The following is a 23,317-nucleotide window of genomic DNA, read 5'->3' as shown; positions in this document are numbered from 1 at the left end:
CGGTCGTGAGACATTTACGAGGGATGGTGGTGGCTTGATCAAGTCACTTCGCACCCTCACTTCGCACCCTCTCGCAGAAAAACGTGGTGTGTTACTTGCGCTGAGCTTCGGTTTGAGGTAGCGTCTCCTCGCTAGATGAGCTAAGAGGTCTCGTAAAGATTCGCATCCTTGCTTTCGGTACACTGGGAGATTCACGTTTCATGATCATCTGACAGACGCAATAGTGATCTGCGCACATCTTGATATGTATGTTCTGTTGAACTTTCCCAACACGGCGTAGGAAAAGCTTCCCCATGCCCGTCGGGCGTGGCACCGCTGTCGGGTGACCACTAGCGGTTGACGCATTTAGTAACTTACCCGCCGACGCCGCTCTCGAGCAACCAACATTTTCTAACCGTGGCGTCCCGATAAGACGATAAGAAATGAATCTTCTCGCCGCTGCTCGAGGCTTCTTGATTACCGATACCTGCCGCTGAAGAACCGCGTAACCAGGAGTACGAAGATCCAGGACAGGCGTGAGGTAAGCATCCTGAGAAAAACGCACGGCGGATCCGGATGGACCGGCGGCGAGGGGTCGTGGTTGTGGGGAGGTGGGCGCAAGCTTGAGTTTGATGCGCGATGAGACCGCCGACGACGACGAGAGCGGGAACGCACGATTGTGGAATGGAGTTGAGCCAGCCGCTACAAAGGGTGCCTGAGACGCTTGGGATTGGTGCGTGCAAGTGCATGCATGTGTCGGAGGTGGAGCAAAGCAGGTCACGTTGAGACCGTACCTGGCGCCTGCGCGGAAACGTGTTGAAACGCTGGGGATGAAGACAGAATAAGATAGTTCAGACAAAGCTTTGGGGATTCCGGGGTGCTGAAAGAAGCCAGCAATAAGTTAACTCGTAGAGTTAGCGTATTTGTCAGCCATAATTCGACGTGCCGACAGTGGCATCCACGTCGGGGGCATAGTCGCAATGTGGGGTCGATGGAAGGTTTCGAATAGGCTTACCAGATCAAAGAAGTATCCATCGTGACAACACCTTACACAGTTATGAGGAGCTGTGAGGTCAAAATGGTCCGGTTTGTGCGCGCTGTGGTTCGTCTAGTGACATAAGGATTAACAAACGTTATTCAAAACATCGTCAGTCCCTGGCATATTTAGCAAAAGGTGACTTCAATACAAGCCGCCGTTCCACAGGATCCTTCTAGACCGGATCGTCTCCACTCCCTTCAATGGTAGGGCGCGATGCCGAGTGCGGCTTCGTAATAATGGATGCCCCGAACGGAGGATCATTAAAGCCATAAGAAAAGAGGACACGCGCACCAAACTGGAAACGCTTCTGCGCACCTATTGATTGTCGACTGCGCGAGTGTCTAGTCCCATTCCATAGGATCAGAACTCTATCACCGGTTTCAAGCTAGAAAGAGGACCGTCCAGGTATCAGAATGTCATGGTTGCCTTATGCTGAGCACGAACCTTCTTGGATTGCTCACGTGAAGCTGCCCTGGACACAGGCGCTCGCGACGAGGGGGCCTTGATGAGGTTCGCTGAGCTACACGAAGTGGAGCTGCTGCATTTTGCGGGATGCTGAAAGGCTGAGTGGAGGTGCAAGGTTAGGTTTCGTTGGTTGATCGATAACCCTTCGTGGCGGCGTACCTTGCCATCTTGATGGATGCTGGCGGCGAGAAGAACGATGAGGCTTGCGACAAAGGTCTGCCGAAGCTGCCAAGGTTAGGTTGGGCGCTCGGCGGCGGTTGAGAGGCTATGTTGCCCGAAGCCTAACAGCCTGTCGACACCAAAAGGAGAGGCGCCCTCAGGAAAACCTACCCCCCAGCCTCCAAGGGTGCTGGAGCAAAAGGCGCTAAGCACCACTGAGTTTCAGTGGCATCTGCAAAGTTAGTCACCTGTGCCAGAGCCTTATGCGCTAGCATGGTCAAGGCGATTGTGCTTACCGGAGGGTACTCAGATTCTTGAGAATCCCTACGAGCAGCCTCTCACCGATCATCGTCTGACAAACTCGTCCGTCTGGTCACCGGCAATCACCAAGATTCACATATTCCCGGTGCTGTATTCCCGCAGCCTGGAGTCACGCCATCCGGTTCGTCGCTGTACACACTATCCCTGCATCTCATCGGCCGACGTTGACGCTGGGGAGGTTTCCCATCGGTGTCGGAGCGCCGTGCACTATCGCCACGTCCCGACTAAGGGCTCAGGGCGGCGTCTTGGGACTAAGAGTCCAAAGTTAAGGTATCTCTGTGAGCAGAAGACGGTCCTAACTTCACGGAATCCTAAGTAGTGGTACCACCGGAAGGCCGTGTCAGGAGAAGCAGCGAGAAAACTCAACAGAGGTTGCACGATGGGGTGTTCGAGGTGTTCGATAGCCGCCCATTTCCCGAGATCGTGGGCGTCGCGTTCCGAGTCCTCCGAGAAGCGATTGCAGTGTCGTAAAGGCGGTGTGCGACCTTCCTTCGCCGTCGGGGGCATCCAGGCACCCGAGAGCTTACCGATAACGTTAGATGCTGACTACGAGCGCTAGCAACGAGCTCTGAACATCCCTCGGAGTACTGGGAATGGCAGGTGCGGCCGCGGGGTGAGGAGTGTCCTGATTCGCGCGGGGCGGGCGGCGTCGCTGCCTCACCGCCACGACGTCGGTTCCGTTCGCAGATCTGAGACCGACTTAGGGCTGGCACTAGCTGACACTTCAAACAGTTGTCCAACTAACTCTTTGATATTAGACTTCGTCAGATACGAGGTCTCCGGCCCTCGGACAGATTGTGTTGCGGCCGTGCAGGTGCTTCTTATCGTTCACTAAGCGAGCAAAGTGTTAGCAAGTTACGTCCGTATGATGATAAGATTTGCATTGCTTGACCTCTGTTGGTAATTGCTAGTTCCTGGCCATCAGATATCAATATATCGATGTTGACTACGTTGCGGCCGGAGAACTTGAGATTCATAGGATCGAAGGAGTAATCTGGAGTAATGCATGGGTAAGCGGAGGATCGACATCCAAAACGCAAATCCTTGCCTAACGCGTAGTAGCCACCTCGCGTGTCGTCGCGTGCAAACCATTCGAAGTGGGCTGCCAGCGTGCGACTCACCTAATTATCGCTTGCGTCTCGTGTCAGTCTCGTGTCAGTCCCGATATACGATCGAAACACGATTCAGATTAGCTCCAGCAACTTCTGGGTTCGGAGAAACACGCCACAGGCTCCGATATGCACCTATACGCACCGCCACCAGTATGGTGTCGAATGTCACCCGGGGCCGCGTGTTCAAATATTCGCTTCTCTCTCTCGCCTTCTTCTCCACATACCCCACATTCTGAGCACGCGGTGTCTTTCAGCCTCGATAATGAGGAAGTCTCGGGCTTCGTATCTCTTTGTGCTCTGCGACAACTTGAAGCGTCGTAAGTTTCAAATCCGTTGTTTGGTTTCAGTGCTAACTTACTTCGATAGTGAATGCACATCGTCTAAGTCAAACTCGGCGCCGAAATAGACTCCCCATCAGTAATATGTGAAGTCATCGCTTGCTTGTGTTTCAATTGCAGAATACACCACAAAGGCATGTCTTATCCGAGTCCAGGAGCTTGGGCTTGGGCTAGATCGCGTGTTTGCTGAATCCGCAGGTGATTACTCAGGCGAGATGTTGCGTATACTAACCTTATCTCTTGATTATCTCTTGGAAGAGGTTCAATGGTATCGCGAAGGTTTGTGCAGATACCGCCGTTTGGAGTCATTCGGACACGTATATTCAGTCGAGCGGACTCTAGACTCATTGCACAGGCACAAAAGGCACGCCAAGAACCCTCTGAGGCCGACTCGAGACCAAAGACGCCCAGGAACGTCTACGACAGGTGACTGTCTTGCGAGTGGTGTGGATAGCTGTTATCCAAACATTCAATGTCAGGACGTGGTCTGGTTGCGCATGCTCGATACAGATACATCTTGGCGAACTCAACATCCTTCTAAAGAGGTCCCGTCGGGGCCGCCTGAGCTGTGTTATCGAGTGGTATTCACGTCGCCTAACCAAGATCAACTTTTCCAGGAAAGCGCACATCCTGCACATCCTAGACTATCAGGTATGTAAAAGCTTATCAATAGACATTGTACGGGGTTGATAAAAACAATTGCTGTGCAACGTACATGCTCATCACGAGTTCAATGCTGAGCGCAATGAGAGGACACGAAGAAGTGTTTTCGACGGACAGGGCCTCACAAGAAGAAGGTATTCCAAATGACCGAGGCCTGGGCACGCATGAATCTATGTGCATTGCATTGCTAATATTCTGATAAATTGGTGGCGTAACCCATTCAAGGGATTTTCCGTTGGTGCGAGGACCAGCGGGGTAAAGTGTGGGGTACAGGGGGAGAAGCACCTGTAAAACCTTCGCGCGAAAATGTTGTAGCTTGTTGCCTGAAAGCAGTCGGGGATTTCCACATACGCTCCATCAACAATCATCAATCAAGCTTGAAAAAGAATAACGTTCACCACACAGTGAGGCATCGCTTCTCTCACTAGTCGGGGTTTCCCTTTCGCCAAAATTATTGATACGAAACCCCTTCGACACCTCTCCATGCTCAGGGGGAATACCCACGTAGTACTCCCGCGATGCGCCTTTGATGCGTAAATGAACGTCTAAGGCCGGAGCGCTCGAGCACGTCGGGGGGTCGCGCAGTATTGTTTCGAATCATGTGTCGCATTTTTCCCTTGTGCGCGGGAAGACGCGCGCGAAAGTGCGTCATGGTGTGCGTCATTATCTTCCGCCCTCTCACTGAGCTTATATCTGTTTCTATTAATCTTTTCTGTCATTTGAAATCAACGTGCCGCTACGAGCGGACGTATATGCACCCTGTGTCAGCATCAGCAACCCCGTAAGCACGAGCTCGGACATATGACATTTTGAATAACAACGCGCGAACGAGGGGCACTGGCCCATGGCCATTCAGCACGACACATCGGCGTCTGGGCTATGACTCGTTTAATAATAACTGTAGCCGTGTGGAAATTCGCGAACCTTGTAGAACACGTAAAAGCGACTAGAGTAGCTGAGTGGAAGAAGTGACTGGAGCGGTACTTACGATACAAAGACGCAAAGCCAAATGCGGGGGCACTTACTGGCAAGTGGCACAAGGTATCCAAATTGACGGCCGGGGAAGGCGCAAGAAAAGAATAGAACAGCCGAATGACAACGGGGATCAAGCGCCTCTAGTCCATACTTGTCTACATAGACCTGCCGGGGGCGGCACGTCTTGTGGACGGACGAGTCCGATGGCACGTATTAGAACTCGAGAAGCATTGTCGTGTAGGGAGCGTCAAGTGTGGGTGGAAGGCGCCCATCATGCATCATGAGTCTTGAATGTATGCGTCGGGCGGTTGAAGTGGCTGGGAAAGCCGCGGAAAATTGAAGGAGATGTGCGATTCAGTTTGTTAGGAGGGGTTGGCCGCCAGTATCAAACGAGCGGGAGTGGTCGAGGCGGGTTGCAAAATTCTGGCTTCGGCCCTGAGCATTTGGCCAGGCGACCCCCTGAGACGGGGCGGCGGCTTTCGGGCTGATGAAGTTTCACCAAAACGGTGAGGCGTAGGACTCAGATAACTATTTCCGAGCTGAATCGGCGGTGTGGTCGGGCTCGATATTGGTTCAGACACTCCTAGCTTGTGCTGAGTCTGAGTGAAATAGAGTGGACTTACTTGAAGCTGTCGTCCAGGATGAATAGACAAAACCAGACAGAGACGGATGACGTCTCGCCACGCAATATAGTGAGGATACAGCACGCAGCGTGTGTCAATCGATCAAACATGAAATTTTAAAAGGAAAACCAATGTCGAGATTTGCCCGAATGGCATTGTGACGTCATGGATTGCGCCGCGTGAAGCCTGACAAAGTGGCGGAGTTGCGGCGGTTACTAGCCGCGGTCTGCAGCCAGCACAAACCGAAAACCTCGGGAGCCTTGTATGGGCCATATGCTGCGAAGATCTGCGAACCTGATCGATATTGTTCGTCGTGGTCAGCTGTGGTTGGGCCGCCGGGCGCTAGGCGCCGGTGCGAGACGTGTGGACAGTGTTTCACGACGATGAGCATCAGGATATGAGCTGATATGGGTAGATTACTACGTGAGCTTAGCGTTCGATTGAATATACGCTCTTCCATGGAAGAGCGTCTGAGAAGGAGTGTGGATGTGTCGTTCTCCCTGCGAAGCGTAGGACAAAACTGATATGTGCATTCATTGATATCTGTATAGGCATCGTAAGGCCAAGACGTAAGAGAGAATAATTGGACGTGCGCACTGACTGAATTTATGTGGTCGTTAGTATGAGCCGACAGAAAATCGACCTTGCAATTCATCAGGTCGGAAGCAAACAACCTTTCGTCCATGCAGGCGCAGTGCGTCATAGACGCTCGTAGCGCGGCTATACGCTGCGCTGCGCCCGAATGCCTGGGCATCGATTTGATTGAAAATCGCGACAGCGACATCGCAGTGCCGTTGTCGGTGGTTATATGCGCCGACGTCAGACGCGAAATTTTTGAATCTGCATGTACGCGTAGGTACGCGTAGGTCAACTTTACTAGCGTGTCGTCATTCCGAGACACCTAACCGGGTGTTTGTGACGTTTGGTGACTGAACGCAGCGCAGTTCGAGCTTTATCGATCACGGAGACATGTTGAAGGCAGACTCGTATGAATCGTTGACCACACTTGCGCGCGTGTATCTGCGTGCATACCAGAAAATCTCCGGCAACTTCTGCCGAAGGCCTGGATTCGCTTCGGTAGCAAAGAAATAGCTCGAGGAGAACAAAGAGAATCTTCTCCCTGGAGGATTAGTAGGGACCGGTCTGCACGGGGCCTAGTGAGAATGATGGATTGCGATGCATACATTATAGGTTATTGAAAGTACTGGTTTGACGCTAGCCACCCGGAGTTCGGTACGAACGAGCCTGGCTGAGTCAAAGATAGCGATTACAAAGGTTCTCGTTAACACAGCTCAGCGATCGGACAGCCGTTCATTGATGGTCAGCGAGCTCAGAGCGGCGGGAGACAACGGCGGCCCTAAGGCGGGCAGCAACTGCTGAGAGAGATTATATGATAGATAAGGCGTAAGTGGGAGGTACTGTATGTGATGCGATGATGCATTAAACTTGTTTTGCACACGAGAATATTAAATTTTGGATGCCGACGAAGGCAGCGAGCGGCCTGGACGCTTGCCAGCGCTGCTTGTTCGCCAGTCTCGCGCGTTAGGAAACATATGACGTCATCTGCGTCGGGCGTAGTTGTCAGCGATGACAAAGTTTGAGTCCTCTGGCGTCAACGACGATGGGCCAGCAAGGAGCGGGAGGAGTGGAAGAAGCGCGAGAAGTAGCGGCGGGCGCAGAAATAGCTGGGCGTGTGTAATATGTCGGTGCGGGAGCGGGCGCGAGTGCAAGCGGCGCAAGAGTCGTCAGGCAGGGGCGGTGGTGCGATAAGAGAGGACTATGTAGGCAATTGAATTGGCTACAAGTTGCGCGATATTCCAGCTCGAAGAGAAGAAGAAGATAAGGAACGTGGGTGGGAAATCCTCGATCTGGGCCTATTCCTCGGTGGAGCATCTGCCCAGAATGGCAGCTATCATCGGCGCACAGATTAAGATCGGGAGATTTGATCTTGCATTGACAACCCAAGTGGGTCTCATAGATCTCGATGACTGGATCTGCGGCATCTTTATGGGCGGTTTCTGAGATATCGAAACATGGAATGGAATTTTTTTTAGATTTGGTAATACTCGAATGGGCTACGATTTGAGAATAATATGAGTCGCGTCGTGCCTGTCGTTTTAGGTCGCTCCTCCTCCTCCTCCCTCCCTCTTCCTCATCCGCCGCCCCAGTGCGCAAACTTTGCTATCCCCTCAAGAAGACTTCGGCCGTTTGTCCGTTCGCCCGTTAGTTGATAGCACTGGTAAGTTAAGCTCCATCTCACCCCTCCTCTCTTATATACCCATAGACACCGCTGACCACCCCACCAGTTCATCTTTACTCAGCACTAGCACTAGGATGCCCTTCAGCGTGCCCACGTCTCCCTCATCCCCGACCACCCCTCTCCATGCACGGCGAGCACGCACGCTGTTCACCGCTGAGCGTGGGCCAGGCGCCTTCGTCCCTATGGCTGTCCCAAGGCGCAAGACTGCCCGGCCCGTATTCCACATCAGCCACGAAGACGACGATGATGAGGATTCTGGCTCGCCCGACGAGCGGTCTTCCCCCATCCCGTCTCCAGAGAAGATCCCTACGCTCAGTGTAACCACTACGAGCATCCCCTTCCCTCGGTCTGGCTCACCCACCTCGCCTACCTCCCCTCTTCATTCTCCCCAGTCTCATCTGCAGCGCGGTAGCTCCTGCATCCTTCTCTCGAATGGCAAGCCCCTCAAGTCGTCGTTGAAGTCCTCATCTTCTGCCCCTAACATGCCGCGTCTGCACCTCCGTGCTGCATCGGAGCCTGCTACGCCTGCGTATTGCTCCACGCCAAAGAATGTCCACTTCCCGGATAACGAGGATAGCCTTACCATCGTTCGTACGTTCAACCGGTCGCAACGACCCGCTGCCCTCCTCTCGCCCAATGTCAACGGGGATGAGACAGAGACTGGCGATGAGTCTAATGGAGAGTCCTTCAAAACTGGCCGCTTCCCCTTCCCCGTCATGCCTCCAGTCCCCCGCTTCGAGATCGACCCTGTGCAGTCAGCAACTGTCCCCGCACCTCAGCCGTGCCATCCCGTTTCCCCCCATGTCATCCTCGAGAGCATTCGCCTCCCTGCGGATCCTAAGCCCATCCTGTCCGGTTCCGTCCTCGTGCGCAATATTGCCTACGAGAAGAACGTTGCTCTCCGGTTTACTCTCGATGATTGGCAGACAACCTCGGAAACGAGTGCTAAGCATGCCATGTCGCTTCCAGATCTCCCGCCTTCACTTCCCATCACGTTCCCTCACCGGGAGCGAGACGGGTGGGATCGCTTCACTTTCTCCATTCGTCTGGAAGATTACGCTCTTACCCTCGGCACCCGAGTCATGCATCTCGCAGTGCGGTATCGCGCCAACAGTGCCGAATGGTGGGATAACAACGCCGGCGGGAACTACAAGGTTGGCTTTAGAGCTGCTGCTGCTCCGCCTAGTACTGTCCGGGACCGGAAACAGGTTGTTTCTTGTAAGTTCCAGTCGCATATATCCATCTATCAATTCTCACTGGTCCAGCAGATCCGGGTGCTGGTGTCTCTGCTGCCTCTACTTCTCGTGAGCATGTAGCTGGTGTGTTCACCTCATCTCGGCCGAATGGCATCCGCTCTACCCCTGCTCCACCTCAGGTGCAGCAGCCTGGTGCTTCGCCTCGTACCGGTCGGTTGAGCTTGCTCAACTACTCGCCGCCACCTGCTCCCGCTCCTCGCATGCGCTCTACGACGGTTTCCTTCGGTGGATCTCCGTCTGAGCTGGCCACTAGCTCTTCGACCTCGCCTTCGAAACCTACCATCGACACGTCAGCACCTGCGAAGGATTCGTCGCCTACGTCGTCGCCTCCCTCCTCAACGCTCAATACTCCCAATGTCAGCCCCAGCCTCGTACCCCGGGTCATCATTGGTGGAATGCCTGCTTCCGGTGCTTTCGAGTCCACTATGTGGGACCACGGTGAATCTGCGCGCTCAGATGAACGAGAAACTATCCACGTTAACAGCCACTATGCTGACTGGGATTGGAAGGCACCCCATGGGGACATGGCCGACAAAGCGAAGGCTGCTAAGCCGGCACCGACTACCCGTTCCGCATCGGACCCCGGTCGGAGCACGTCGCCATCCTCGTCATCGTCTAGCATCTCATCGATGGAGGGCCTCCCCCGGAGCCGCTCACCGCCACGATCTAACGTTGACGGTTTGCCCCCATCAAACTCGTCGAAGCCCTCCCATCCCGCATTCTCATCATTCGGCAGCGGCCTTCCAGCTGACAGCTCTCCAAGCGACTCGCTCTACAAGGCGTTCGTCACCCAATGGTGTTTCGCACAAGGTCCCTCAGCATCAAATCAGGCGAGCGGCATACCCGCATGGCGCGACGGAGGCATCCTCGCGTAAGATGACTGGTTGCTTCATCAGGCTTCGCTTTCATCTCATCTCTTCCCTTAGCCCCTAGGCCTGATTTCGGTGGCGGCTCTGGTTTCCCCACCGCCACATCGCCCCTAACTTATAAAAGAAACCTTTACGCTCGTTAACTGTCATCTGCTGTCCTCCATACACGTCAAGTGCCGTGGACGACGATGTACCACTATTCGATTATCGTACGTTTTCGGCGCCTCGTCACCGCGCAAGACGTTCTGCAAGACCGCGCTCTTGCGGCATATCTATTTTTTCCCTCTCGTCTTCGGTTTTCTCTCGCATTTTCCCCTATGGTCCCTCGGCACTGAGGCTAGACGTATGCACCTTCTTGCCTCCGCCTCATTCCTCGTGAGTTTTCCTTTCCGAGATCAGTCATTGATCTGGTGTTAACTGCTGTACAGATATCATATCCGCATAATTCTCAACAATGCACATATTTCTCGCTCTCATTATCATCGACAATGATGCTCAATCTCAACATCAACGCAATATCATCGTCTCGTTTCTTCTATCCTCGCCTCACCTTTCGCCTCGCCTCCTCGCCATAACTCCTACTTTCGTTCACCGACTCGCTTTGCGCTTCGCATGTGCTCTCGCACGTACCTTCGCACACCATACTCACGCGCTCCGCAACGACGACATTATGATCTCTCCGTCCTCCGTGTGCTCGCTTTACGCGACGCTGCACCTCATGGACCATCACTTTTTTTTATGCCAGGACGCCGTACCGTCCTTTGCCTCTCCTCTCACGGTCCCCACCTCAACCACAAGTACTGGTCCCCGGCCACCTTTTTATTCAAAAGCGGGCGTCCAGCCCGCATGATACTGTTGTTTCCGTGATACCGTCGCTTGTACGATAGCAGGCGCTGTCCACAACGTCTCACCCTTTTTCCTCTTGTTTTTCCCGTCTTCCTGTGTACTTGTTTCGCTCCTCATTGATCCCGATTTCCTCGCTCTGGCTAATCGTATGAACAACGGACGTACGTCACGCACTACCACACCCAACTCTGACATACTACCTCCGGGGACACTTTAGTTGTTTATCTTGTTTATCTCCCTCCTCTTGTCTGCTCCGAGCCTCGTCTTTTTCTTTTTGTCTTTTTGTCTGTTCATCGTCGCGTTTCGTGTTTATGCGATTCGATACGGGGGCGCGTTCCTGTTATGTGTACTTATATACTTAGAGAGCTAGTGCGATAGACGCATGAGTAGATATAGCTAGCGTTTTCATGCCAATGCATCATGGTTTTTGCCCAAATAAACCCAGCTTCGATTGATCGGTTGAAGGCAATGGTTAGGATATGCCATAGCTTCATTCTGATTGCCGTGCTCCTCGAGGAGCGAACTTGGACGTGTGTGGAGCAAGCTCCACGACGACGTCTGCGATCTATAGAAAAGTAGTGTATTTACAGCGATATATAATTGTATCTGCTCGATGATCGCAAGCCCGGGAGTCTCGGGATGGAGGATCTCCGATTTAATTGTCGATCGTAATTATGTGAGGGGAGTATGGGGAAGTTGGTGTCATACACGTTTCGCTAGGGGGCCTGCCGGTGGGGTACTACATCTGCAGTGCGGCGCTGCCCCAGAACTCGCTGCCGCAGGGATGCACAGTCTTCTGATGCATTGTATGTGGGGGTGGCTGTGGGGTTGCTATCGCGAAACTTAGGGGGTTATCAGATAGGTTCCTAGGGGCTTCATTGTGAAGCAGGGGCTTCAAAGAGGGAGGATATTCTCATTTCGAAATCTGGGTAATGAAGCTTGAATGGAGCCGCATCGGAAATTCGGAATAGGATAGAGGGAGAACGGAACGGAGTGGGTAGCATCAATCAAGCACTGGTAGTCTTCTATGTCGCCGACCGTGTTGGGCATTATAGATGTGACATGCGACGGCGATAAAGCTGTAAAGTTCTCGTTGATGGAAGTCTTGACGGTTTGCTCATGCTTCAATCGTAGGACGGCTGTTTCTGGAGTGAGATCGGAGACATCGACGCAACGTGTACTATGTTTGTACGTTGGTTTCTGCTTCCACATGGTCATCACAAGAAATTAATAGGTCCAAACATGACTGAATACCGCACCTCGACGGACATAACAAATCGAAAACATCCAGCCGACAGTACATAGGGCTGCATACATACCCCTTTGTAATTTGGGGCGCTCGGTCGCTGACGCGGACGGCGGACGCCGAACACAATCTTATCTCGATGATTGGCAAGGCCCGGCCCATCTGGGCATTATAGCTGACATGTCTGGACTTGAAAAACATCACCCTCGATCGCACCCGCCCCTCGCCCTGCCACGAGGGGCAGCTTCAAGTGCTTTGTTCCTGTTCGAATCCGGGATCTTTTGTCTTGCTTTTTTGCTTGAGCTATTACAGAGTTACACACACACCGGAGCCGACGCACTATACCACCATGGAGTTGGTCTGAAGCAAGGCAAGGAGCAAAAAGGGCCCACCTCCGAGTCTCCGAGTCGCGCCGTCTCGGACGTCGGGTTGGGATGCCGAGGACCAGCGTAGGCCGAGTCGGTCGGATGGAGATGCGACGGCGTAGCACGGCGTAATATGCAAGCCAGTGCAAGTCTTCTTCGTTTCATCATGATCATGTCGCAATTTCTTGTGCCATTCAGGCAACATCGGCGAGTGGGATAAGCAAACTGACAGTCGCCGCTCTGGCAGCGGCTTGTCGGTCATCGTCGATGTCAACTCATCGCGAACTTCACAATCATCTCGGCGGCATGTACGCTTCTCCTATCCAGCAGCCACATCTCTCTCACAGTATCTGACTTATATAGCTCTGCGATCAAACAGAAGATCTTCGACCATTCACTCGTACACTGGGATATCTACCGAGTTTCTTAAGCAGACAAACCGCTCACCAAAATTGACCACTGGTCTGATCAGAGATAAGGAACGAATGTATTGCGTGTGGATGACATTTGAATGACATACACACATCAGTGGATTCGCACCGGTACGATGGAGACGAATTCCAAATATCAAACTTAGGTGTGTATTGGGATATGTTTGGATAGGCTGATGAGTTATTGCGACCCGAGCTTGCCCAGTGCAGCGGAGACGATGACTTTTGGGGAGGCGGTATCGCCATCAACGGTTATCTTGGAGGGGAAGAGACGACGTCCGATCCGGTGGGCCAAGTGTATTCCCCTGATTGTCGCTCCGCAGAGCACGAGCACGATGTGTCCGACAGCTGAGACATGACAGCATTCATGCGGATCTGCAGACAAGCTGGCTGAACGTCCTCGTCCTCTTTCATCTCTCCGGACCGAGGCGAACTTGCGCCGGGCATTCCGCGCGCCCCGAAAGATGTCAAGGCACATTAACAGGAGTCCATTGTCCCCTATGGTGCCCTCGATAAGGAGTGGGATTAGAGCTGGTTCATTGTTAGCGCCGTGGGCAGTGTGTGGCTGAAGTGCAACACATCGAAGCTCGAGAGGGAAGATGGAAGGGTACCAAAGCGATGTCCCGTAGTTGCGTCCCCAAATAACAACAGAGGAAGGGGCGGAAGCATAAGAGCGGAAGGGTAAACATTTCGGCTTGGATCGTCGAAGTGGGCGACCAGGGAATAGGGATACGGGTCCGCCGAGATACCCAGCAGTGCGAATGCAACAAGCTCATGGCTAAGTTTAACTTTCCGCGGGCTTTAATAGATAATAAGACAAGGATACCCTCTTTCGTGTCAGTTGCAACGAGGCTTGGAGGAGTCGCAACGGCCTAAGCTTCGAAGATTCAACGCGTAACAGGGGTTAGCGAACGTTGCGTGAAGCGAGCTTTTCTTCACCATTCTTGGCCTGGAGATATGAAGAGATGAAGAAATGAGGCCGATGGATCGTTTATAGAAGCTTCTAATCACACGTAAAGCCCATCGAGATGGGCGTTTAGATTAACTATGCAGTCCGAGTCTCCGAGAACCCAGGGAACCCAAGAATAGCTCAAAGATTCGGGCGGTTCTCGTGGTCGCGATATCTTCATTGTGTGTTCTAGTACGAACTGACATTGATCTATAGCGAGCAAAACATCCATATGCTCACAATACAAAGTAAAGGAACAAAATTACATTGTCATGAATAGCCAGCCACAAGTCAGTCATCAAGCACCTGACTAACCTGACCATGCAGTACATAGTAGCTCCTCCATTCAGGCAACAGTCAGCGAGACGGTACGCCCTGAGAAACCCGCCTCCTCGGGATAATTTAGGAAGACCGACCTGGAATGAAAGCGCCACGATCAGCCAAGGCGAAGAATCAAGGCCCAGAGACACTTCGTCCGTGCGCCGCGTACAAAGTATCCAGGATATCGCGGAAGCCGTGTCTGGTCGGCCCTCGAGCCTTCAGCTTCAGGGACTGGGTCTCCTGGGCTGAGCGCGCCGAGCAAAGAGCTTTGAGGTTAATCTCGGTGAGTTGTGTACGCTGGTCCAGTCCAGAGTAGAGGTCGAAGTTGTGCGATGCCGGCGATGGACGGCACTAGCGCATATTTTAAAGCGAAGGAAGGGGAAATTGGACAGCGATCAGCGGAATCGGATGCGGGCACCGACGCCAATGCTACGGATTGTCCTGCCTGTGGCAAGGTGTAAATGAGGGTAAACACACGAAGCCAAAGGGAAGCAGGGATCCGACGAGTGACGGGAAAATGGCGCTAGCTTTGGCAGAGTTGAAAGCAGCTGGCTCTCGTGTTACTCTAGGAAGGGAAGGCAGCAATAGTCGTCTCCATCGGACTCGGTGGCCAGCAGGTGGGTTCGACTCAATATCCGATGCCGTGGCGGCTGTCTCAGTGTTCGCCTTCTTGGCCACCTGATTAGACCGAAGATACCATTGAGAAGCAAGGCATATGAAGTATGAAGGGTGGTGTTGTATGGGGGTTACCTCGCGGCGGATCGGTAAGTTCAGTGTGTATGGCTGTACGTTTTCGTCAATGAACGATGGATAAATGAAAGAGCGGGACGCACCGGTTCCTGGCGGATACTTCCGCGCCTCACCTCGCTGGCATTGAACCAATATAATATTGGGATCACACTGATGAGTGCGGAAGTGAAAGCAGAAGTGAAAGTATGTGGGCGTCGTGCAGGGGGGTCTCCGTGAAGAGGGTTTGGGTGGCAAGGTGCATTCGGAAGGAACTCACGAAAGCGCACTAGTCTGCCTCGAAGAAGTGACGGCCAAGTCCGAGGTAAACGTTGCATAATATTGAAGTCTCATGAGTGAGCGATATGACATAAGGGCCGAGTAAATCAAGGCGGGGTAGACGGTAGAACGAGGAGCAAACGGCGGTTGAAACATCAAGCGTATCACTCCGTTCCACGCGCCTTGCCACTGATACTTTGGCTAGCCCTAGGCGACAGAAATGTTTGTTCATAGTCGAGCTTGTATGCTTGGAATGAACTTGAAGCAGGAACGTACCGGTATAAGACAGCAGAAGTGATTAGCGAATTCTATCGCATGTTCAAGTATTACCATCGTGATCTGCGACTGTAACATCGAGGGCAGATGTGACTAGGGATGTACGATCAGTTCTACGCACGCTCGGCTTCATGAGCGCAAACAGAAGGAGAAAGAAACTGAGGATCCTTAACATACATCCGGAACCTCAGCAGGTTGTTGAGTAAGGCACGGGGGAGACAAGCATGCAAGCTTCACTTGACGCATCAGTGGTGTAGCGGTAACATTGGGTCTTCCCATGGCCTAGCTCCGGGTTCGACTCCCGGCTGATGCAGATTTTTTGCGTTCTCTGTGCGCCCCAGTAGGTTTCTTGTATTTGCCCGTGCACCGCCAGAGCACTTGGCGGACGTCCATGCATGATTTCCGTGGCGGGGCTTGAGAAAGAGAACTGAATATTGCTTGTCAACGGAATCGTATGATGACACGTGTGATGACGGGTTGCAAACATCTTGCAAACTGACGAATAACTATGAGCCCATGTTGTAGGATGGTACGATGCATATGCAAGACCTCGTACGATGGCGGACTTTCGCCCTTGGATTTGTAGTGTGATGCCTTTCGAATGGACGAGTGTCAAGTGAGAGGCGTAACCATGATGACGTTGACGACAAAACGCGGGCCCGGATGCCAACGGGATGACAGCTGTGTGACGTCCGGCGCTTTTGCCGGGGGGGCGCCCGTCGGATTGAGACAAGCCCCTATTCTGGGTGTTCGTCTTTTTCGTCGAGGAATGTTGAATTTTGACGGGGCTTTTGCGCCTTATATCGAGTTGTATTCAACAAGAAAGTGAGCTAGTTATACTTGAGCTAGCTTGTGAGATGCGGTGAGGGGTGAATCGCAACAACGTGCCCTGCATCATCCAGGAGTGATAAACTTGTGATGGTTCGACAAAAGCGGCTGGAGCCGATCCCGACGGCGCAGATCTGAAGCGAAAGTGTAACTCCGAGCCTTTATATCGACGTGGGTTGAAGTTCTTGACATTGACCACGCATTTCTTGTACCTCTTCCCGTCTTCTCGTCTTGTTTATTGTCGCTCACTCGTCATGGACTTCACGCGCATCCCCGAGCAGGTTATGGAGCAGCTCGAGAACCTTGATGCCTCAAAAGCCGCTCTCGGCGCCGGCGGTATCCTCGCGCTTGCTGTTCTGGTGAAGAACATTGCTAAGCAGCCGAATGTATGTCCTTCTTGAGCCAACTACGCGTCGGTTTAGCTCACTGACGAGATGACTAGCTGAGTAACATCCCGGCTGTTGGCACCACCGTGCCTATCCTTTCGTATTTGGGAGCATTGAGGATGCTGAAAGATGCCCGCGAAGTCATAATGGAGGGGTACATCAAGGTGCGTGTCACATAGGGAACGTCCTTGCTGCAACCCATTTGACGCGACGATCCGCTCGATTTACAGTACGGTGGAAAGCCATTCAGAGTTGCTCTCGCGAACCATTGGGAAGTCATCCTCGGCCCGCAGTATGTCGACGAGTTCCGCAACCTGCCCGAACACGTGTTCAGCTTCCAAGAGGCGGTCAACGACGTGCGTGTTATGTCGAATGTTACTTTTTAATTTTCGTCTAACCCCGAAGATGCGCAGTCGACACAAATTGAGTATACCCTCGGCCCGCCCATCCACCACGACCCTTTCCATATCCCCATCATTCGCTCGCAACTCACGCGCAACCTTGGAAACCTCTACGCTGATATTCGGGATGAGATTGCGACCGCGTTTAATGATGAGCTCCCGCTAAAGGGCGATGGTGAGAAGCCGTCTGTCTTCATTGATTTTGATGTACCGTGCTAAGGAATCACGTTAGAATGGCTCGAAGTCCCCGCCTTGTCCATGATCCAACAGGTCGTCTGCCGGACTAGCAACCGTATATTCGTCGGCCTACCTCTCTGTATGTGCCCTTCAATTTCCGTCGCAAGCCTTATACTGAGTTGTAATCTGCAGGCCGAAACCACGAATGGAGAGCACTCAACATCAAACATGCTATTGACGTCATCAAGGGCGCTGTCGTGATTAACCTCTTCCCCAGGTTCATGGCTCCGTAAGCTCCTCTGAAACATGACTCTGTTGCTCGTGCTGACTGGTTGATAGGCTGGTGGCCAAGTTCATGACAAACGTTACGGCCTGCGTGGACCAGGCATACAAACACCTTGGCCCCATCATCGAGGAGCGATTCAGGGCAATCGAGGAGTACGGACCCGATTATCCCGGAAAGCCTGTCAGCCGCGTGGTTTGCCTCTGCGTGTATGCGTGCTGATCAGATGTCTAGGTCGACATGTTGTCGTGGCTAATTGATGAGGCCAAGGGCAAACAGCGTGACCCTAGAACTATGACGCTGTACATTTTGGCTACTAATTTCGCTGCTATACACGTATGTCAGTTAAGTTCGTTCATATTGCTAGGCACTGACCTCTGACTTTCTCGTAGACTTCCTCTATGGTACGACAGCTCACTCGTGACATTTAGACATGGAAGCTAATACGATATTTGTAGAGTCTCACCCATGCCCTCTACAGTCTCGCTGCAAACCCACAGTACATCAAACCTCTTCGTGAAGAAGTCGAAACAGTCGTCGCAGCCGAAGGATGGACGAAGAACGCACTCGCCAAGATGCGCAAGATCGACAGCTTCCTCAAGGAAGAGCAGCGTCGATATGGCATCGGTGTTTGTACGTGCATACCTCTTTCATTATACCCCTTTATCCCGTGTTCTGACTATAGATCCCCCCTATGCAGTAAGCATGGGCCGCAAAGCGATGCAAGACTTTACGTTCTCAGATGGGACGTTCATCCCCAAGGGTGCCAACGTCTCTATCGCCTCCGTCGTGGCGCACTACGACGAGAAGTCTTACAAGGACGCGTCCGAGTTCGACCCGTTCAGGTTCTCGGACATCCGCGAGGGAGAGGGTGAAGGTGTGAAGCACCAGTTCGTGTCGACGAACGCGGAGTACCTGCCGTTTGGACACGGTCGTCATGCTTGGTACGTTCGGCCTCTCGAGGACATGATGGAGATGCTAATGGTGTTGTTGTGTGCTACAGCCCTGGCCGGTTCTTCGCAGCCAACGAGCTGAAGAGCATGTTTGCGCACATTGTCATGACGTATGATGTCAAGCTCGGCGAGGGCGAGGAGCGCCCGGCTAACTTTAACCTTGGATCTGCGTGCTCTCCTAATCCTACTGCGAAGGTTTGGTTCCGCAAGCGCGTTGACTGAGTCGACTACCGTTTGGAGGGTGGTAAGCACTATCGAGGCCAGACAAGGGCCAGGGGACGATGTATCGTTACAGCATACTTAGTAACATATTACCTAGCTACCAATCTTTAATTTTATTCCTTTGAACTATTTATCACAGTCACCCTATTCCAATATCTGTTTTCCATATGCTCGCAGAGAAGGGGAGGTGGAAACCAGAAAGTAGCGAAAGTAGGAGGTGTCGCGATGATCATGATGCTTTGATGTCGCCAGTCACGATGCCGAGAATTCACTTTGTCAGTCGGGCCCGTGACAGTGCCGCCGGCACCTTTCGGATTCCTCGACCGACTTTTACGCTCAATTACCCCAGACTCCTCCGGACGACCATCCTCTCTTCCACTAGACACACCCAACCTGAGCCTTGACGCTTCAGCTTGAAGCTTGAGCCGCTCAAGCACTCGTTGCTAAGCCGATCAGAGTGATCCGTCTCCCAGACTCGTGGCGGAATGGAATCAATGGATCACACAGGATCAGTTTCCAGCGGGGTTTAACCTTCCGACGGGTGATGTTACAGATATGGCGGTACGACGATGCTCTATACATCCGACCTCTTCGCCTCCCCCTTTTCCCTACATTTACCCACCTCGCCCTGCGCTCCCGTTTTCGTTTATCCCTCTTTCTTGACTCTTGACGAACATCTCTGCTGCCCGCAACAAAACCCCCGACTATGGACCTTACTAGGCTCAGCGAACAGGCTGCAGAGCGCATCGAGAAGTTCAGTGCTAACCTCAACTTGAACTTGGATATGTCGCGAACGGGTCTGGGTATCGGTGGACTACTCATGCTCGCGCTTGTAGCGAAGAAGATATCTGAGCAGCCGGATGTGCGTGTTTCTTGTAGTTTCAGTCGGAATTGACAGGGTACTCACGGCGCGTTCGTACTGCACATAGCTAAGCAAGATACCCACCGTAGGACCTTCTGGAATGCTGAGTTCGTACGCGGGGGCTATCAGGTACATGAAGAACGGAAAAGAGATGTTGCTCGAGGGTTTTGCGAAGGTGCGTTTTCATCCCCCGAGACTGTCGCACTCATGGGTGGCGCTCATGAACACATAATGATAGTACGGAGGAAAGCCATTCCGCATCCCAACAGCAAACCACTGGCTAATTATCGTGGGCCCGAAGTACGTCGAGGAGGTGCGCAAGGCGCCCGACAACGTGCTCAGCTTCCTCGAGGCGACAAATGACGTAAGTCTCGATCCGTCCCTTCTTCCGCCCTGCACGGCGCATCCTTTTCATTATGCACTTAATTGTAACTCGCGGCTAATGCTCGTGCATACAGTTACTTCGGGTGGAGTACACGCTTGGTCCGCGCATCCACCACGACCCGTTCCACATCCCCATCATACGTTCGCAGCTCACGCGCAGTCTCGGGGTGTTGTGCACCGATATCCGGGACGAGATTGTGACTGCGTTTAATGATGAGTTGCCTTTGAAGGGTCACGGTTCGTGTCATTTTCTCTCCATACCTCTGCCTTTTGGCGCCTATGCCACAGATTACGTGGGGCGTATGCATTATTCATGTACTGATCTTGACTTCCTCCCGACTCATTGGACAGAATGGTCGGAGTTCACGGCCCTTAAGGTGGTGCAGCAGGTCGTGTGCAGAACGAGTAACCGGATATTCGTCGGACTTCCGTTGTGTGAGTCATGTTCCTCGTTACCTCCCATCTCCTTGATGGGTATAAAACATGTACTCATGATGTGACATAGGTCGTGATCCCGAGTGGCGGGCGCTGAACATCAAGCACACCCTCGATGTTGTGAAGGCTGGCGCCGTGATTAATCTGTTCCCTAACTTTATGGCCCCGTATGTACTTCCCTCTGTGTATACGCCTGGGGATGCGCTAAACCATTACGCATTTGCTAACTCACACAGGTTCGTTGCACAATTCATGACCAATGTTCCGGCAACAGTGAACAATGCGTACAAGCACCTCCGTCCCGTCATCGATGAACGGCTAAAAGCCGTGGCAGAGTATGGGAAGGACTATCCTGGCCGACCTGTACGTTGTTCCTTCTTTCGGTCTTGGCTGGTTGAGGTTTACACAGGTTCAGAATGATCTTCTATCATGGCTGATCGACGATGCCGAGGGACAACAGCTCGACCCGAGAAACCTTACCCTGTACATGCTCGCTGTCAACTTCGCAGCTATTCACGTACGTACCATCCAATCGTGAGGTCCAACATCTGCTGACGATGTTGAACACCTAGACAACTTCGATGGTATGACGACAATGAAATCACATTTACCATTCGAGGCTAATCCGAGCATTTGCAGAGCTTTACTCATGTATTGTTCTCGCTGGCTGCTAATCCGCAATACATCAAACCACTCCGCGAGGAAGTTGAGACCATTGTCGCTGCAGAGGGCTGGTCGAAAGCTGCACTCGGAAAGATGCGCAAGATCGACAGCTTCCTCAAGGAGGAGCAGCGTCGCTTTGGCATCGGCTCTCGTACGTCGCCTTAACAGAATCCATTCATGTACATTCAAAGGCTGAATTGTTTATCAATAGTGAGCATGGGCCGCAAAGCCCTGCAAGACTTCACCTTCTCGGACGGGACGTTCATCCCCAAGGGATCGACGCTCTCGGTTGCGTCGTTCGCGGCGCACCTCGACGAGCGCGTGTACAAGAACGCGGAGGCGTTCGACCCGTTCCGCTTCGCCGAGATGCGCGAGGAGGAAGGCGAGGGCGTGAAGCACCACTTTGTGTCGACGAACCCGGAGTACTTGCCGTTTGGGCACGGGAGGCATGCTTGGTGCGTGTATCTCCTTCGTTCACTCTTGATTATCGTAGAAGCTGAACTGACGGCGGCGGTGGGGTTTTGTGATTGTAATTCGTAGCCCCGGGCGGTTTTTTGCCGCGAATGAGCTGAAGAGCATGCTCGCGCATATCGTCACCGAGTACGATATCAAGCTCGCGGACGAGGCTGGCGGGCAGCGGCCCGCGAACATTTTGTTTGGCGGGTCGGTGGTACCCAATCAGACGGCCAAGGTTTTGTTCCGCAAGCGCGTTGACTGAGCGGTTGATAATATATGGGGTGGTGAAGTGTGTAGATGATCAATGGACTGAGATATATGTGTATATAGTATATTTTGACCTTACGCTTATGTTGTAGTTTTTTTACTTGTAATTCGAAGCCATGCCTTGTTCGTTCTCCAAGTTGCGGTTCTGAGCGTTATTATTCTCGAGCCGGTTACAAGAGGCAGCGGAGGTGTGATCATCGTTGTTATCTTGCTCTTCTCGCTTGTTTTCCTCGCACATGCTAGTCTTGCTATCGTTCGCTTTCTGATCGTAAGGCTGGTGCTCTCTCTCTCTTTCTCTAGCTCTAGGTTTTCTCAGGGCCAAGATCAAGCCCGAAGATGGAGACCAAGATGGGTGGAAGGGTCTTAGGGCATGGAGGATAGGGAGAAGAAAAGATCAGGATCAGGAAGGGCCGGATAGTTCTGCACGAGGAGTGGAAAGAGACATGGTTTGGTCGGTGAGAAGGAAAATAATTCAAGAGGGCTAGTGGACGAAAGAGCAGTCATTAACTACGTATTCATGATTGCGCATACATGTTTTCTCTCATTCTCCATCTCTGCCGCCTCCCTCTCTGCCTCCACATATGTTCGAGTTTACGCAACTTGGGGGATGAAACTATTGCACGTAACCCATCCTACTTACATTTCTAGAGTGAGCCTGATCGATGTCGGATAAGGAGTTCTCCTGAGGATAAGCCGAACTAACGGTGCAACACGCATGCACTGAGATCATCTTAGAGCACGCCGCTGTACCACGCGGTGCTTCGCTTAGCGTGTAAGTTACGTATCACGAGCGTTGTCGCTGCTAACTGTTGAATACACTGGTTGATATGCTCTTCGTACCACTACCTCAGTGCTAAACCATTCTCCTCTGGATACTTCGTTGATCCGAGAAGTGAGATCCTCAACCTCCTCGTCACGTTCGTGGAAAAAGTATAAAAAATGATCAACGACTATGCGCAGACGTGAGAGCTGCCTGCACATTCCTGCACCGAAACTTGCACGAGTAAGATTCACTCGCTGACGGACCACCTCTAGGAGGTCTTGCAACGGCGCGTTCCAGTCAAGGGCAAACCCAATCTCCAGGTTTTCCAGATACGGCAGCTCCAAGGGCGCGCCAGCCCTTGGGCGCAAGAAGTCCAAGAATGAGTCGAGTCGAGTCTTGTCAGAGCGTGCTATGAAGCTCAGCTCGCGTAGATGCGGCGTGCACATCAACGTGCTCACGATCTGGTGCTGTGAACATTGTGTGTGGCGTACTACGAACGCCTCAAGCGAGCACTCAGAGCGAAGAATCATATCGGAGACGTGTAGTTCGTGCGCTTCGTCAGTGATCCATGGGTAGAGCGCGATGCTGTCTATCTCGAGTCTCTGAAGCTTCGGCAGGGTCAAAGAGCTGATGAGCCGGGAGGAAATGCACACGGCTGCGGGGCGCCGTAACCGGAGCGTCTGCAGGCGCGGGAGCGTGACGTGGATATGCGCAAAACCGATATTGGGTAAGCCGAGGT

At 52.6% G+C, this 23,317-nt stretch overlaps 5 protein-coding genes and 1 non-coding gene across 6 annotated transcripts; 4 read left to right on the top strand and 2 right to left on the bottom strand.

Annotated features, from left to right (window-relative positions):
• Nucleotides 1–2,195: 2,195 nt before the first annotated feature.
• Nucleotides 2,196–2,470, bottom strand: CONPUDRAFT_149356 (uncharacterized protein; the record flags this gene model as incomplete). The annotated part of the gene is made up of 2 exons (XM_007765664.1): nucleotides 2,196–2,214; nucleotides 2,289–2,470. 2 exons carry the CDS (start codon nucleotides 2,468–2,470, stop codon nucleotides 2,196–2,198), a joined length of 201 nt encoding a protein of 66 aa, XP_007763854.1.
• A 5,351-nt stretch (nucleotides 2,471–7,821) lies between these two features.
• On the top strand, nucleotides 7,822–11,317 carry CONPUDRAFT_79418 (carbohydrate-binding module family 21 protein). The gene is made up of 4 exons (XM_007764678.1): nucleotides 7,822–7,913; nucleotides 7,981–9,152; nucleotides 9,203–10,434; nucleotides 10,488–11,317. The coding sequence occupies exons 2-3, from the start codon at nucleotides 8,009–8,011 to the stop codon at nucleotides 10,063–10,065; spliced, it is 2,007 nt and encodes a 668-aa protein (XP_007762868.1). The 5' UTR covers nucleotides 7,822–7,913; nucleotides 7,981–8,008; the 3' UTR covers nucleotides 10,066–10,434; nucleotides 10,488–11,317.
• Nucleotides 11,318–11,646: 329 nt separating this feature from the next.
• Nucleotides 11,647–12,572, bottom strand: CONPUDRAFT_134537 (uncharacterized protein). Its single transcript, XM_007765663.1, has 3 exons — nucleotides 12,544–12,572; nucleotides 12,165–12,490; nucleotides 11,647–12,105 (listed from the first exon to the last, which is right to left on the bottom strand). The coding sequence occupies exons 2-3, from the start codon at nucleotides 12,216–12,218 to the stop codon at nucleotides 11,800–11,802; spliced, it is 360 nt and encodes a 119-aa protein (XP_007763853.1). The 5' UTR covers nucleotides 12,219–12,490; nucleotides 12,544–12,572; the 3' UTR covers nucleotides 11,647–11,799.
• Nucleotides 12,573–15,740: 3,168 nt separating this feature from the next.
• CONPUDRAFT_t6 lies at nucleotides 15,741–15,811 on the top strand. Its single transcript has one exon. It is a non-coding gene; the product is annotated as a tRNA-Gly (tRNA).
• Nucleotides 15,812–16,553: 742 nt separating this feature from the next.
• Nucleotides 16,554–18,934, top strand: CONPUDRAFT_161893 (cytochrome P450). Its single transcript, XM_007765662.1, has 12 exons — nucleotides 16,554–16,712; nucleotides 16,769–16,876; nucleotides 16,943–17,068; nucleotides 17,126–17,288; nucleotides 17,346–17,429; nucleotides 17,483–17,579; nucleotides 17,630–17,756; nucleotides 17,808–17,909; nucleotides 17,966–17,977; nucleotides 18,032–18,206; nucleotides 18,274–18,517; nucleotides 18,577–18,934. Exons 1-12 carry the CDS (start codon nucleotides 16,581–16,583, stop codon nucleotides 18,746–18,748), a joined length of 1,542 nt encoding a protein of 513 aa, XP_007763852.1. The 5' UTR covers nucleotides 16,554–16,580; the 3' UTR covers nucleotides 18,749–18,934.
• Nucleotides 18,935–19,391: 457 nt separating this feature from the next.
• On the top strand, nucleotides 19,392–21,946 carry CONPUDRAFT_96700 (cytochrome P450). The gene is made up of 12 exons (XM_007765661.1): nucleotides 19,392–19,610; nucleotides 19,678–19,785; nucleotides 19,849–19,974; nucleotides 20,069–20,231; nucleotides 20,346–20,429; nucleotides 20,500–20,596; nucleotides 20,666–20,792; nucleotides 20,845–20,946; nucleotides 21,002–21,013; nucleotides 21,069–21,243; nucleotides 21,304–21,547; nucleotides 21,633–21,946. The coding sequence occupies exons 1-12, from the start codon at nucleotides 19,455–19,457 to the stop codon at nucleotides 21,808–21,810; spliced, it is 1,572 nt and encodes a 523-aa protein (XP_007763851.1). The 5' UTR covers nucleotides 19,392–19,454; the 3' UTR covers nucleotides 21,811–21,946.
• Nucleotides 21,947–23,317: the final 1,371 nt, after the last annotated feature.

The sequence above is a fragment of the Coniophora puteana genome, assembly GCF_000271625.1.
Source record: "Coniophora puteana RWD-64-598 SS2 unplaced genomic scaffold CONPUscaffold_1, whole genome shotgun sequence".
Classification (NCBI taxonomy): Eukaryota; Fungi; Basidiomycota; class Agaricomycetes; order Boletales; family Coniophoraceae; genus Coniophora; species Coniophora puteana.
This window is presented reverse-complemented; position numbering and strand designations above follow the sequence as displayed.

Bases quoted from the DNA above. Each gene is read 5' to 3' on its own strand.
- CONPUDRAFT_134537 (XM_007765663.1), bottom strand. From the start codon at position 12,218: ATGCAGCCCTATGTACTGTCGGCTGGATGTTTTCGATTTGTTATGTCC. The intron at 12,106-12,164 runs GTGCGGTATTCA...ATGTGGAAGCAG, and splicing joins GATTTGTTATGTCCGTCGAG to AAACCAACGTACAAACATAG.
- CONPUDRAFT_79418 (XM_007764678.1), top strand. From the start codon at position 8,009: ATGCCCTTCAGCGTGCCCACGTCTCCCTCATCCCCGACCACCCCTCTC. The intron at 9,153-9,202 runs GTAAGTTCCAGT...CTGGTCCAGCAG, and splicing joins CCGGAAACAGGTTGTTTCTT to ATCCGGGTGCTGGTGTCTCT.
- CONPUDRAFT_161893 (XM_007765662.1), top strand. From the start codon at position 16,581: ATGGACTTCACGCGCATCCCCGAGCAGGTTATGGAGCAGCTCGAGAAC. The intron at 16,713-16,768 runs GTATGTCCTTCT...CGAGATGACTAG, and splicing joins ACATTGCTAAGCAGCCGAAT to CTGAGTAACATCCCGGCTGT. The intron at 17,430-17,482 runs GTATGTGCCCTT...TGTAATCTGCAG, and splicing joins ATTCGTCGGCCTACCTCTCT to GCCGAAACCACGAATGGAGA.
- CONPUDRAFT_96700 (XM_007765661.1), top strand. From the start codon at position 19,455: ATGGACCTTACTAGGCTCAGCGAACAGGCTGCAGAGCGCATCGAGAAG. The intron at 19,975-20,068 runs GTAAGTCTCGAT...TCGTGCATACAG, and splicing joins TCCTCGAGGCGACAAATGAC to TTACTTCGGGTGGAGTACAC. The intron at 20,597-20,665 runs GTATGTACTTCC...TAACTCACACAG, and splicing joins TTCCCTAACTTTATGGCCCC to GTTCGTTGCACAATTCATGA.